Genomic DNA, 14,891 nt, shown 5'->3' with positions numbered 1-14,891 from the left:
GAGTCCTTTCCTGAGGACATTTCTAGGGACCACTGCTGCCCCGGGTCCATGGCCTGTGGGGGAGCATTCCTCCTTCACCCCCTGGTTCCCAGTGTCTCAGTGTAACTGCAGGTATAGTGGCCTCCTTGACTACCACAGTTCCCTCAGAGGGGGTTCCCGACTGCTCAGAGCATCCGTCGAGCTGAGTCTGAGCACTGTGTGCCAGCACATCACGTGTGTGCATTAGTTTGGTCTTGGGACAGGGTCTCATGTAGCCCAGGCTAGCCTCAAAGTTGCCTGTAGTCGAGGATGACTTTGAACTTTGGTCTTTCTGCCTCCAGCTCCCGTGCTTGGAGGTTTCTGGAGTGTTTCGCCGCCCCCAGGGCTGAGGAGCGGACCCAGGGCTTTGCGCATGCTCGGTGGGCACTCTGTCAGCTGAGCTACATCCCTGCCTGGTCCATGCTCTCTGATTCCTCGCATAAACGTTAGGGCCTGGGGCTGTCACAGTCTCCATTTAATAGACGAGGAGACCAAGTATGCCTGTTGGGAGCATCTGTGCCACGCCTGCTGGCCTATGTGTGCCGTGTCGCGGGTCTGCCAGCTCTCTGATGCTCTGCTTATCCATCCCTGCGTGCTCAGTACATGATGGGCGTTGGGGCGGCCATGATTCATTCTGTGAGAGAAGCTGGGACTTGGCCCTGGCCCCCTGGGTGCCACAACAGGGTGCTCCCCTGGGTTGAGAGACACCTGGGCTCACGGGTGTGCTGGCTTAATTTCTTCCTTCCTTTCTTTCTTTCTTTCTTCCTTTCTTTCTTTCTTTCTTTCTTTTCTTTTCTTTTCTTTCTTTTTTTTTTTTTTTTTGGATTTGGTTTTTTCGAGACAGGGTTTCTCTGTATAGCCCTGGCCGTCTTGGAACTTACTCTGTAGACCAGGCTGGCCTCGAACTCAGAAATCCGCCTGCCTCTGCCTCCCAGAGTGCTGGGATTACAGGCGTCCGCCACCACCGCCCGGCTTAATTTCTTCTCTACCAGGCACAGGACATCTCCGCAGGTAGTGCATATGACCTGCCACCTCTAGTCTCTGAGCACCCCTAACCCCAAAGATCACCCACACTCCCAGTCTTGGACTTAACAACTGCCAGGTGGGAGCCCACCTCTGCACAACTGCAGTATGAGGCCTCTTCCATCCTCTGAGGTACAGATGGACGTCTGTGAGCCCAGATCCAACCAGCCCCTTGGGATTCCAGCTCCTAGCTCAGTACTATTGCAGACATGGACTGGGCCGGGCAGGGTTATTCTGCAGTGGACACTCTGCTAGGCCTAGACTTGTAGAGAAGGAGGCTGGGGAGGCATCGGGTGTCAATGTGGCCCTCTGGCTCTGCTGACACTCAGGACAATCAGCTACACCAAGTACAGTCTTGATTGTCCTTTGAAACCGCCCAGCACCATCTGCAGGACCATGGGAACCACACGCTTCCTTGGCAGAGCCCCCCCTCCCAGCCCCCCGGGTGGGACTTCCGGGCTGAGCCAGTGGCAGCAGGAGACCGGGTTTTAAGAATCAGAACCAAGAAAACACACGCTGTCTGCCTTCCCACGCATGGCTCCGGCCCAGAAGGCCCCGGCGTCGTCGGTGAATGTTTCTCTGTTGTCTTCCAGCCGGAAGGCAAGTGAAACTCAGGAGCTGGGCCAACACCCGCTGCAGGCCCGGGGTTGATCGATAACTACTTTGCTCTGGCCTTGGCGTTCTCAGCCTTTGCCTACCTGGGAGGCCTGGGGCTGAAGGAGGGGATGTAGCACTCCTGGCCTGGCCTGGGCCTGGCAGCCTCCCGTCCAGCTGATTCTTGCTCTCTAATGAAAGGCCGCCATCCTGTCGCCGTTACTGTAATCCAGCTGCAGTTTGCCCTGGGCCTTGGTGTCAACATCCACCCATGCCATGCGCCCAGCACCCTGGTTTTGTCCATCTGGCCAGCTGGAGCCCGTGGACCTCTCAGAATTTGTCAGGTCGCGCGCAGCGGGCTGCAGTGGGTACCAGCGTGTGTGCAGGGACACTCAGCCACTCGATATTTGACCTGTGACTAGCATGGCCCACGGCAGACACCAGGAACCTGATGGCAACGGTTCTTAAAACTGTGGGCCTGGATCCACTGGCAGGTGGCGAAATCAATTTCCTGGGTTGCGATCAACGTTGTTTTTTTAAATCGAATAGAGCAGAGCAGAAGAGGGCACAGTAGGGAATGGTGCAGCCTGCTCCTCTCCTGCCGCTGCCGCTTCCGACGGAAACTGTGCGGCTGTGTGTGTGTGTGTGAGTGTTGGGGGGGGACGGGACGTGCACGTCTCTGAGCCCTGGTCCAAAGATCTCAAAGTCCTATCTCCAAAGCCACGGCAGGGATGTGTGGTGGCCCACACAGGCGTGGGTCATAGTGTGTCTTAGTCTAACTGCAATGCCCGTGTTGGAAATGCTGGGGTTTCTTTGTATATGTGCATGCATGTCAGTGTGTGTGTGTGTGTGTGCCCAATTTATATACTTTTTTGTTAAATTTGAGAGTGTGTTACCAGGCTTGCCAAGTAGGGAAGACTGACTGGTCAGCCCTAGGGATGCACCGTCTCGTCTTGGCTTCACGGATGTGTGGATGAGCACACAGTGCGTTCACATGGGTGTGTGTGCAAGCTCACAGTGCATCCTCACACGGATGTGGGTGTGTGCTCCATGCTTGCGATGCCGATGCCGGAGGAGGACGCTGCCTGTCTTCCTCTATTGCTTTCCGCATTATTGCCTCAAGACATGATCGCGCACTGAACCGGAAGCTCGCCATTTCTCCTAGGCTGCCTGGGATCCACCTGCCTCTGTCATCTAAGGCAGAGATTAAAGGTGCAGATAACCATGTCCAGTTGTCTACGGGGGCCTAAGGGTTTTGACTCAGGCCCTTGCTTGCACGGCAAACAATTTTAAACTGATCCATCTCCCAAGGCCAACGTTATGGTTTCTTCAGGGCCAAATCTAACAATCTAACATGAATGTTTGCCATTCTTATTTTCAGGGTCACTTTGCTGGGTAGACAAGAAGGCATAGGGGGTGTGTCTGCCACGGATGACCGTTCAGGTGGAGTCCGCGGTGCAGTGGGGACAGTCTGGTGGTTAACAGCAGCTGCGTCAGCAGTGGAGCAGTGGCTGAGCATGTGCGGGCTACCTTGTCACAGGCCCAGCTTTCTCTGCCATAACAGAGAACACAGAAGCAGCGCAGGGCCCATCTGTGCCGGAGGAGGGGTGTGGTGAGCAGCGGGTGCCGTGCAGGAAGCGACCACTTGGCACCATCTGTCTGGTGCTCTGCCCTCCTGATTTGGAAGTGCTTTACTGTGCCCTTTAGGGTTAGGGAAAGGCAGGACCGGGCCAAGGTCCAGGATCTGTAGCTTGGGACCACAGGGCCCTTGCAGTGCATCTGAAGAGCAGGCTGGCCCGGCCCACTGCTCTTTGGGGATGGGTTGCAGAACTAGGAGACTCCATTCAGAAACCTTAGGGTCCCTTCTGTCCCTCAGCCTTTCAGGAGGGGCACAGCTGGACCTCTGTGCTTTCAGCCTCAGTGCCTGAGCCTGTGCTGTGCCAGTGGGACAGCCTGTGGTCTTTCACAGATGACAAAACAGGTCAGCTGCTGCCTGTGGGAGGTGCTGGTCCTCTCTGTAGCAGGCTTCCCGGTCTGGTCTCCACAAGTTTCATTCCCATGGGGGATTGGAAGCCTGGCACCCCACTTTCACTAGGCAAGGCATCCTGAGATGCCAAGCTTGCTGTCAGAGTTGAGGAAGAAGGGCAGATCCAAGCTATACAGTGGGCTAGTGAGGGGCAAGGTTCCATCTCCCCCTAGGAAGTTGCATTTCTCTGTGCAGACCTATTTTTCCCCTTCTGCCCTAGATCTGCTCTGTGTCCGTGTGTGTGTGTGTGTGTGTGTGTGTGTGTGTGTGTGTGGTGTAGAGTCGTCCCTTGCACACAGGCCTTTCTTTCTGTGTTTTCCTGGCCCAAGATTCCTGAAGGCAGTCTGGACCTTGTACCTTGGACTTAGTTTCCCGAGAGACTGGGTGGGATGAGAAGGCTGGGGAGGACTGTAGAGCGGCCATTTGGAAGAGAGCGTGGGTAAGAAGGAGAGCTGAGGAAAGGAGACTGTCCGGCCTGCTAAGCCCCTGTTTATCTGCCTAACCAGCACTGACTGACTGCATACCCGCTGTAGGAGGCTCAGAGGATCCTGACAGCCTGTGGTCTTTCACAGATGACAAAACAGGTCAGGAGAGGTGAGGAGATCTGTGCGGCAGTAGGCTCTGTAGTCCAGGCCCTTGGCACCCAACTCCATTTGATGGGGGGAGGGGAGGCTAGGGCCTCCAGTGGGAGCGTGGCCTGCGGGGAGTGGGGTGGGGGCCTCCTGACTGCAGGTCCTGAAGATCTCCTCCTCCTCCTCTCCCAGCAGAAGCAGGCTCAGCCTGTCTGCTGCCTTCGCCTTCGGGAGACCTAAGCTTCTGCCAGGATTAAGCCTTTCAAAGGGCGCGTGCTCGGGGTCCCAATGTGCGCCAGTCAATACGGCTCTCCACACCGCTCAGATCTCCCCAAGCCTTATCGAACTTCCTTCCACCCAGCGGGTCCCTCCTGAGGACTTGATATTTCAGGGCAGGACCAGGTCGAGGGAAGCAGGAAAAAAAAAGTGTCATCTTCCCTCTAGCGTGTGACGTCAGAGCTGCCCAACTGTCTGTGACTGACGTGTCCCCGGGGACCTGGTGCAGACGCCGATGCTCTGCCCGGGCACCCGGGCGGTTCCGAGCTGCCGGGACCGGGCTGCTTAGTAATGAAAGTGGCAGCCAGAGCTCTGACATCAGACACAGACACAGATGGAGGCAGGTGGGCGCTGCCTCTGCAAATGAGCAGGAAAAGGCTTGTTAAACAGAAAGGCGGCGTGGGCCAGGCGGCCCCAGAACGGGACTGTCAGCGATCGCGTAAATACTCGTCAGCTCGGCCGGGACCAGCACCGTCCTTATTTCAAGGCAATTTAACCAAGGGGACTTCAGACTCCCAAATCGAGAATGTTATTAAAAAGAACAGAGGCGGCTCTGGCGGCTCAGCGGCTCTTGGTACCCGAGTCACACCCGAAGCCTGCTCTGGGCTCAGGGGCCTCCCTCGAGGAGTGGCTTGGGTTCAGGGCTCCCAGGCCACACCCCCTGCGTCCTGCGGTGAGGGTGTGATGTGTGGAGAGGAGCTGGGTGAGAGGCGGGAATCTGGGGGTCAGGGTTAAGGTGAGGAGTTGCTTAAAAACTTGAGAATGGACTGCATTATTATGGTGTATGTCTATAATTCTAGCATTTGGGAGGCTGAGGCAGGAGGATTGCTACGGGCTGCGTAGTGAGTTCCAGATAGATGAATACTGGAGAGATCCTGTCTCAGAAACAAAACAGACAACAACTCCAATAAAAAAATGTCAGGCATATGCCCCTCTCCTTCTCTCTCTCCCCCACCCTCCCTCTCTTCCCCCACCTTCCCTGTTTCCCCCACCCTCCCTCTCCCCCTCTCTCCCTCCACCCTCCCTTTCTTCCCCCACCTTCTCTCTCCCCTCACCCTCCCTCTCCTCTTCCTCTACCCCTTCTACCTCCACCCTTCCTCTCTCCCCACCCTCCCTGTCTCCCCCACCCCCATCTCCCCCCACCTTCCCTGTCTCCCCCCATCTTCCCTGTTTCCCCCACCCTCCCTGTCTCCCCCCACCTTCCCTGTCTCCCCCACCCTCCCTGTCTCCCCTCACCCTCCCTGTCTTCCCCCACCTTTCCTGTCTCCCCCCACCTTCCCTGTCTCCCCTCACCCTCCCTGTCTCCCCCACCCTCTCTGTCTCCCCCACTCTCCCTGTCTCCCCCACCCTCCCTCTTCCCCTCTCTCCCTCCACCCTCCCTGTCTCCCCCCACCTTCCCTCTCTCCCCCACCTTCCCTGTCTCTCCTCACCCTCCCTGTCTCCCCCCACCTTTCCTGTCTTCCCCACCCTCCTTGTCTCCCCACCCTCTCTGTCTCCCCCACCCTCCTTCTTCCCCTCTCTCCCTCCACCCTCCCTGTCTCCCCCCACCTTCCCTCTCTCCCCCACCTTCCCTGTCTCTCCTCACCCTCCCTGTCTCCCCCCACCTTTCCTGTCTCCCCCCACCTTCCCTGTCTCCCCTCACCCTCCCTGTCTCCTCCCACCCTCCCTGTCTCCCCCACCCTCTCTGTCTCCCCTACTCTCCCTGTCTCCCCCACCCTCCCTCTTCCCCTCTCTCCCTCCACCCTCCCTGTCTCCCCCCACCTTCCCTCTCTCCCCCACCTTCCCTCTCTCCCCCACCTTCCCTGTCTCCCCCCACCCTCCTTGTCTCCCCCCACCTTCCCTGTCTCCCCCCACTGTCCCCCTCCTCCCCTCCTTTTCTCGCTCTCCCTCTGTTTTTAACTTTGTGTCTTTCATTTGAGACAGCATTTCATGAAGGCATGCCCTTGGATTTTCAGTGTAGCCACAGCTGACTTTGATCTTCTGCTCTGTCTCCCAGTGTCATGAACAGACACCGTGCCTGGTTCTCTCAGGCACACAAAGCCCAGAGAGCTCATGTAAGGCTTGCAAGCTGTGTCAGCAGGGCCGCAGCTTCCTGGTGAGAACCAGGAGAGGCCCAGCCTGGGCCTGGGAGCTGAGGTGCCTGCCTGTGGCGACTCCTCCTCGTGGGGACATCTGTGGTGGCTTAGTCAGACCTGCCTCTGGTCACCACGAGCCTCTGAGGCTCTGGTCTACTCCAGGTCGCAGAGCCAGGAGCTCTTGAGAGAAGTGGGTGGCCCCAACCCCAGCCCATGCCCACGTCCCACGCTGGCGGGGTGGGGGGGGGACCTTGACGAAGGGTGGGAGTGTAGGGTGTGGGGTCCTTGCCCCGCTGGCTCCAACGCTGTGCCTCCTTTGCCCTTGCAGGTGTTTCAGCGCCGGGAGGATGGCTCTGTGAACTTTTTCCGAGGCTGGGAGGCTTACCGGGAGGGCTTCGGCAAGCTGACAGGGGAGCACTGGCTGGGTAAGCTTCCGCACCCTGGGGTCTCCACACTCTGCCCCGTCCTTTAACCAGATTCCACTCTAGCCTCTGAGGCCATCGCTGGTCTGTGGGGGCAACTAAGGGGTTCAAGTGGTGGAGAGCTTGAGAATTGAACCAACAGGGTACGTGGGTCCCATGCATGGACATAAAGTTCAGTGTGGCAGGGAAAGCATCCAGGGGGACCAGGGACCCTAGTTCCGGGCCAGCCAGGCTACAAAGTTTAAGGCCAGACTGAGCTCTGTCATTTGAGAGGCCAGCAAGAAAAAAAGAAACAAAAAGCTAAGCTTGATGGTTCAAGATTGTAACTCCTGCACCAGAGAGGCTGAAGCAGGAGGATTGCTACAAGTTTGAGTCCAGCCTGGTGCGCTTAGGATTTCCAGACCAGACAGAGCTACATAGTAAGACCCTGTCTCAAAAACAACAGCAACAATAATAAACCACACTCAGCAGGCAAAGGCACTTAACCCCGGGCCACAGAGCTGTTCTTCAGTGCTTGGGATTCCTGTAGGAGGGAGGAGGGGTTGTCTCAGCAACTCTAGGTCTGAAGCAGGAAGCATTGTCCTGTTTGGGGACTACCGAGGGGCCCTGGACAGCCCTGGGTCACTCCAGCCATGGTGGGTGAGGGGACGCCATCTCAGGCCCCAGGAGGACTGGGGACACTCTCAGGGCTAGCAGTGGCCTTGCCGTGGATGCTGAGTGTGAGCCCCAGTGAGAGGCCAGGCCATGCCCCTCCTGAGGGGTAGAATCCTGGGTGTGGGTGCCAGGTGGTGGTCAGGGGCTCCCTGATGAGAAGAGACTTTCACTGTACCTGTGGGTGGGTAGAAGGCAGGCCCCATTGTCAACTTAGAGGTGGATGCCCGTGAGGTACCAGCACGCTGACCTATGGTGTCACTTAAGCCCATGTTCCTTGACCAGAGGCCAGGAGGGCAGGGTCCACCCCATCCTGGTGCCCAGATGGGGACTTTCTATAGGCAGAGGCCGCACACCATTTGGGCCATGGCCAGAGTTTGCTGTGCTCATTGTGGGGCCCTTTAAATGTCACACATCAGCCCCTGGGGCCTCACACCAGCCAGGAGAGTGTGTATGCTGGCTGTGGAGCCCAGGCAGCTCGTGGGACAGAACGGGCGTGCTTTGATGACATTTTAGGAGGGACTGCCAACAGGGGCGGGTGAGAAACTCCTCCTCACCCACCTGAGGTGGCTGTGTGAAGGAAGAAGTGGTGGTGGCTGGTTAGAGGCTGTCCCTGCTTCCCACCCATAAGCTTAGAGCAGGGTTGGAGGCTCGCAGCTCACGGCTCTCGGCTCGCTGTTTGGTGGCATCTTAATTGAAATCTATCAGCAGCTGTAGAAGGTGGGGAGGAAGCATTTAAGCAGGGCCTTGATTAGCTCTGCAGACGAGAAGCCCTGACAAGAATGTCAACCGGGAGGCCCTCAGATCTCTGTGGCACCACCTCTGCTTTCCTACCTCTTCCACCACCCTCTCATTGAGGACTTCCTCTGTTTCTATTGACTTACAGATGCTCTTTATATATAATGGCTACAGGTAGTCATCACACATGACTGCTTTCATTAATTTACCTCTCAGCCTTTTCCCGCTATTGCTTGTTTCCTGAAGTTTTAACTTTTGTATGTGTATGTGGGGTGATATGGATGCAGGTAAGCATGTGTGTGTGTGTGTGCCAGAGGTTGACCTGAGGTGTCTGTCATTCCACATGCACTATTTACCATGCTTTTCAATTTCATGTATTTGTTCTTTTGTGTGTGGTTTGTTTTCTGTTTTGTTTTGTTTTGTTTGTGGTTTTTCGAGACAGGGTTTCTCTGTGTAGCCCTAGCTGTCCTGGAACTCACTCTGTAGACCAGGCTGGCCTCGAACTCAGAAATGTGCCTGCCTCTGCCTCCCAAGTGCTAGGAGTACAGGTGTGCGCCACCACTTCCCGACTGTGGGTTGTTTTTTTTTTTAAGGATTATTTATTTTATGTATGTGAGTACGCTGTCGCTGTCCTCAGACACACCAGAAGAGGGCATCAGCTTCCATTACAGATGGTTGTGAGCCACCATGTGGTTGCTGGGAATTGAACTCAGGCCCTCTGGAAGAGCAATCAGTGCTCTTAACCACAGAGCCACCTCTCCAGTCCTCGTTTTGTGTGTTTTTACTTTAATTTTATTTGTTGTTATTTATCACGTGTGTGCATGTGTGCCGTGGTGTGTGTGTGGAGATCAGAGGACAACTTAGGAAAGTTAGTTCTCTGCACTGTCGAGGATTGAACTCAGGCTGTCAGGTTTGGCAGCAAGCACTTTTCCCCACTGAGCCATCTAGCCAGCCCCAGTGCGAGGGGCTGGGAAAGTGCGCCCGGAGCCCAGGACTGTTACCCCTAACTGTGCTGTGCCTTCTTTTGGATCCTGGTGACCCTGTAGTGATGGAAAACAGCGTCTCCCAGCATCCCTTGGGATGGTCTCCACCATAAACTATTCCTAGGAAATGCAATCTGTCTCAGCTAAGGCCTGAAGAATAGGAGTCTGTGCCCTTCTGCCTGGGTTCAAATCCCAACTCTGCTGCTTGCCAGCTGCGTGATGTGGCCAGGTGGCTGCATCTCTCTGAGCCTTCCTTCTGCCACCCATACAGTGGGGCATCATTATGCCTACCTCCCTGTGTCCTTGGCCAGCAGTTCTGGGCTGTGTGTGGTGGCATCAGTCATGGGGTTTGCTGCCTGATTGGTCACCATGCAGAAGGTGCTTAGACTGGGACCTGGCTTCCAGGTGCAGGCTGTTGTCACTGTCACTTGCTGCCTGAGCATCTGTCCATCAGTCCGGCACAGGTGTGCGAGCCACGCCCCGGGAGGGGAGAGTAGCCAGCCTTGATGACAGCAGTCCTGAGAGGACAGGACGGGGTGGGAAGGCAGGATGTAGTGGGATTGCCTGCTCTGGGGCAAACCCCACACCCTCCAGGTCTTGGGGAGAGGGTGGGGGTGGGGCTGAACTGAGTCAGCGGCTCTGGGAGGGGGGCCCCGGGGTGGGGTGGGGGAGAGTTAAGGGAGGACAGGGATCCTGGGGTGATCTGCTGATAGCCTGGCAGAGAACAGGGACTGAGCAGGGCGGGTCCACTCTTGAGCACCCGCTAACCCAAATTCTAGCCCTCCGGGTGGGACTGATGGGACACTGCAGGCACGTGAACCTATGAGGCGTTTAATTAAATGCCCTCTTAATTAAGGGTTGATCCTGATGGCAGGAAAGTGCCCTGTTTGTGTGAGACCCTGAGATGGCCCAAGGGCCAGAGAACAGAAGAGTGGGGGAGAGGAAGGGGTAGGCGGCAGGGGTGTGCAGAGCCAGGCCCAGGGACGGCAGGAGATCAGGTACTGCCTTGGTGCTGTGAACTAAGTATTTATCGGGCACCTGCCATGCCTGGCCCCGCTGTGCCCACTGGGGTCTCAGCAAACACTGACACACTGAAGAGTTGTGTTTGGGGAACTAAGCTGATTGGGAAATTCACAAGGAACCAGGGAGAACCAGATGATGAATGTTTAGAAGAAGAAGGAGGTGCCTGGGTCAGCATGGGAGACGGCCATCTTCCCAAGGCTGAACAGAGAAGCGACAAGCAGAGAACGCAGACACCTGCACCGCCACTCATCTGAACTGTAAATTCAGACCCTCTCTCTACCGGTTGTCACCTCAAAAATGCACATACATTTGGGGGACTGCGGAGATGGCTCAGTCGATAAAGACAACCTCAGCGTGGATCCTCATACCATGTTAAAATAAATAAATAAAGGGGCTGGAGAGATGGCTCAGTGGGTAAAAGCACCGACTGCTCTCCCAAAGGTCCTGAGTTCAAATTCCAGGAACCACATTGTGGCTCAAAAGACATCTGTAAGGAGATCTGACTCCCTCTTCTGGTGTCTGAAGACAGCGACAGCGTACTTTCATATAATAATAAATAAATCTTTAATAAATAAATAAAACAAAACTAGGTTCAATATCATGTACCTGCACCGTGTGTCCTGGTGTGGAGGAGGTAGAGAAGGGGGTACAAGGTTCGGGGGCTCCCTAGCCAGGCAGCCTGGCTGAATCAGTGCACCCCAGGTTCAGGGAGAGACCCTGCCTCAAAAGTAAGGTGGAAAGGACGGAGAAAGATTCCTGAGACTGACAGGTACCCGGGACGCCAACACCAAGTTTGGAAAGAACAGAGAACACAGAAAATCAGACATGACCAATAAGTCTCTAGCGTCCTGCTAAAGTCCCACCTGCAGGGGGAAGGGAGTGGCCCAGAGAGCAGAGCACACACTAGCTGTTGTCCCAGCTTCTGTCCTGTTTGGGTGGGTGGAGGGTGTCTTCCCTTGTCCTCATCTTCCTCTCCCTCCCCGGCACCTCCAGGGCTCAAGCGGATCCACGCCCTGACCACGCAAGCAGCGTACGAGCTTCACGTGGACCTAGAGGACTTTGACAACGGCACCGCCTATGCCCACTACGGGAGCTTCGGTGTGGGCTTGTTCTCTGTGGACCCTGAGGAGGATGGGTACCCACTCACCGTGGCTGACTACTCCGGCACCGCAGGTGAGGCTCGGGTGCAGCAGGGAGAGCCGGCCTGCCGGGTCAAGCCGTCCGCTCCTGATCCTGGGGTCAGGATCTAGGTCACAAGTCCCATCGGGTCCTCACTCCTGCAACCCTATGGGGCGTGGGTGACTTACCCATTTCACAGAGGGAAGAGCTGAGGCCAGAGCTGGAGCCAGGAGATCCCCAGGTTCTGTGGGGCCATTAAGTTGTAGATGAGACCTCCGGGCTTGTCTCAGAAAAAGGAATGAGCGAGTCAATAAACTGGGAGGAAGTTAGGGACAGCTTGGACACAGGAACAGTCAGAATGCCTGCGTGGGGCATGGGTTGACAAGCGAGCCGCCTGGACACGGGTCTGAGGGGCGGTGTGTGCATACCCACTCCTGTGTGCGCCTGGCATGCAGGTGACTCCCTCCTGAAGCACAGCGGCATGAGGTTTACCACCAAGGACCGAGACAGCGACCACTCGGAGAACAACTGTGCCGCCTTCTACCGAGGAGCCTGGTGGTACCGCAACTGCCACACATCCAACCTCAACGGCCAGTACCTGCGTGGTGCGCACGCGTCGTACGCGGATGGCGTCGAGTGGTCCTCCTGGACGGGATGGCAGTATTCCCTCAAGTTCTCGGAGATGAAGATCCGGCCGGTCCGTGAGGACCGCTAGACTGGCACGCTGACCAGCGCCAGTGTCCTCTGGTTATGTCTGGTCCCCGCACATCTCATCCCATGCCCATTCCATGCCCACTGCTGCAAGAACATGCCCTGCCCACCTGTGCATGGCCTGCCTGCTCTTTAGTAGGGATGGCCCAAGACCAGCCCCGAAACTCAGCTTCCTGAGCCAGTGACACCCCTTCCCAACCAAGTCCCTGTTCATCAGGGGACATGATCTTTTGTTCCTATCGGCAGAGCTGGCACCTGGCAACCCCAAATCCCACCTGCCCAGGCTTTGGTCCCTGTGCTTTGCCGACTGCATCCTGGTAAGGTAGCACCCCCACTCTTCCTGGCTTCCAGAATAGGGGGCAGACAGCGCTCCGGCCCCTCGAGCAGATCTAAGCGGAAGGTTCAGCTCTTCTTGCATCTGACACCTGTCTGGCCTAACCCCATTCCCTCAGGGCCTGGAGACCCTACCTCTCATCAGAGGACCTCGGACAGCTGCTGCAGCACTCACTTGTGGCCAGCTGGACTGGGACACAGCTGTCTACAAAGCCCCAAGGCCAAGACCAGTCCCCTAGGCCACCCTTCCCTGGGTCTCTGCAGACCTGGGGGGGGGGGCTCTATTCTCCTGGTTGCTTTCAAAGTTAGTTCATCTGCTCTTTCCCACCTCAGCCGGCGTCCACCTGCCCTCCTGCAGAGCAGCCACGGGTCCTGCCCCACATCACTTGCCTGTGGGGCAAGGGTGGGACTGGCCTATGCCAGTGAGAACCTCCTGAGGTGAGGCTGTGCCAGGCTCTTGTGTTCTGCCAACTTCCTTGGACTCAGCATGGCCCAAGACTACCATCTCTGCAGAGAGGCTGCCCCCTGCTGGCTATCACGGACACTGCCATCAGGGCCTGACTGGGGGCAGGCGACAAAGCATCAGGCAGGTTGGACATCTGGACATTTCCTTGTCCAGCCTTCTCAGCATCTGCATGGGTGATCCCCCAGGAAGGCAGGCTGCAGGCTCTCCCTTCCTCAGATGCCTGCTTGGTAGGTGGGATGCTCTTATGGGAACCTGACGGGCCTTCAAAGGACTGGATGGCAAGACGGCAATGGTGCTCTCCTCTGTCTGGAGGCAGAGACCTGTGCCTCTTCTTTCTGCCAGACTTGTACCAAAGCCTGAACCCACCAATGAACTGTGTGACCTGCTCGGTCCCTCACACTGGGCCTCAGGTCTTCAGCACATCTGTGAGAGTCAAAGCTGTCCTAGGTGCTGGATGGACAAGGCTGGTTATTGCTTCTGCGGTCCCCAGGTGGTGACAGGAAACATGGGTAGAGTAGCCAAGGTTCTGATGGGACAAGGGATACACAGGGAAGTCCCTTCCCATTCCCTCTCTGTCCCCAACACCTGGCACCTAGCTTCATTGCAGAGGTGGGTGGGAGTCTAAACACAGCCTGGCACACACTACCCGCCCCCGAGGCTGGTACGGAAGAGGCTTCTGTTGCCAGCTGCCGCTGTAAGCGCTGCTCAGAAGTGCCGAGCGCTTTCTGATGTGGCATCAAACAAACCCCTTCGAGTGAAGCAACAGATTCACACATGCAACTGCGGGGCAGGAGGGCGGCCGGCCAGGGCTGGGCTGCAGGACACAGGAGCTGAAGCTCATCCCAACAGGGCAGCTGGTGGACAGGTGACTGACAGGTGACATGCATCCCTGTCTGGTCACATTGGAAATGACAGCCCTTCAGCCCAGCCACTGCCCCAGGGACACCAAGCCCTCTCCCAGGCCAGGCTGGTATGCTGGGGGGTGTGGTTTTGCCAAACGCTGGCTGAGTGGGCAGGGAGGGGTAGGGAGAGACCTGGTCAACAGTCCTGTGTGGGCGCCCTCCAGGTGTGCGTCCTCGGGGGTAGGTGGGAGCACTGTCTCTGGGAGCACCGTTCCTGCACACTGGGCCACAGCCTCCAGGCCTGCCTTTCATTCACTGGTCTGATGTCTGTGTGATGGCTGCCGCCTGTGATCAGACTGACCACGGGAAGCAGGAATGCTGGGAAGCCTTTGGGGGGCAGGGCAGGTCCACTGAGACATGATGACCAGGCTGTGGTCCCTGACCCACGAGACCTGTATTGCTTTGGCAATAGAATGACTAACTGGGTGGGTCAGTGATGTCACCTGGCAGGACCATGCTGCTTACCTTCTTGGGCAGAGTCTCCACATCCCACACTAGGGTCTTGGCACTGTGTCCGCCTCTACAAAGCATCAAAACTTCTTTCCAAGCCCTTCCTGGCTCTGTGGATTCCACCAAAGGCCTCACAGCTGGCTATACCCGGGTTGTGCCGGGGCCACTAAGCCAGCATGCGGGGAGTGGACAGTGCCTTGGGTCCCCTGCAAGCCTGGGTTGGTGAGTGACCCCGTTAGCGCTGTGAGCCTCTCCTGTGGCTTTAGTGGCTCATGTGTGCCGGACACTAGTGTTTGAAGGTGGGAGTGGCATCTCCAGTTCCTGGCTCTTCTCTGCCCCCTCATCTGTGTCACCCAAGCCTCCAGGTGGAGAACAGGCATCTGTGGCCATGGTCACTGCAGGTCTTGGCCTCCAACCAGCACTTCTGGAAGAGAGCGGGGCCTTGGATGACCAGAGAGTCTGAGCAAAAGTGTAAGCTTCCAACTTCGAATAAGATGGTTTGACCCTGA

At 56.8% G+C, this 14,891-nt stretch overlaps 1 protein-coding gene across 2 annotated transcripts in view; it reads left to right on the top strand.

Annotated features, from left to right (window-relative positions):
• Positions 1 to 14,891, top strand: part of Fibcd1 (fibrinogen C domain containing 1) — a 33,006-nt gene extending 18,115 nt beyond the window's left edge. The window contains exons 5-7 of one of the 2 annotated variants that reach the window (XM_052182139.1): positions 6,913 to 7,009; positions 11,395 to 11,574; positions 11,976 to 14,891. In XM_052182139.1, coding sequence (XP_052038099.1) covers positions 6,913 to 7,009; positions 11,395 to 11,574; positions 11,976 to 12,235 — 537 coding nt within the window. In that variant the 3' untranslated portion in view covers positions 12,236 to 14,891. Of the gene's footprint in view, positions 1 to 6,505; positions 6,783 to 6,912; positions 7,010 to 11,394; positions 11,575 to 11,975 lie in introns of those variants that run through there. The other variant, XM_052182140.1, reaches the window with a different exon arrangement.

The sequence above is a fragment of the Apodemus sylvaticus genome, chromosome 5, assembly GCF_947179515.1.
Source record: "Apodemus sylvaticus chromosome 5, mApoSyl1.1, whole genome shotgun sequence".
NCBI classification, from domain to species: domain Eukaryota; kingdom Metazoa; phylum Chordata; class Mammalia; order Rodentia; family Muridae; genus Apodemus; species Apodemus sylvaticus.
The sequence above is the reverse complement of the archived record's forward strand: the minus strand, read 5'-3'. Positions and strand labels throughout refer to the sequence as shown.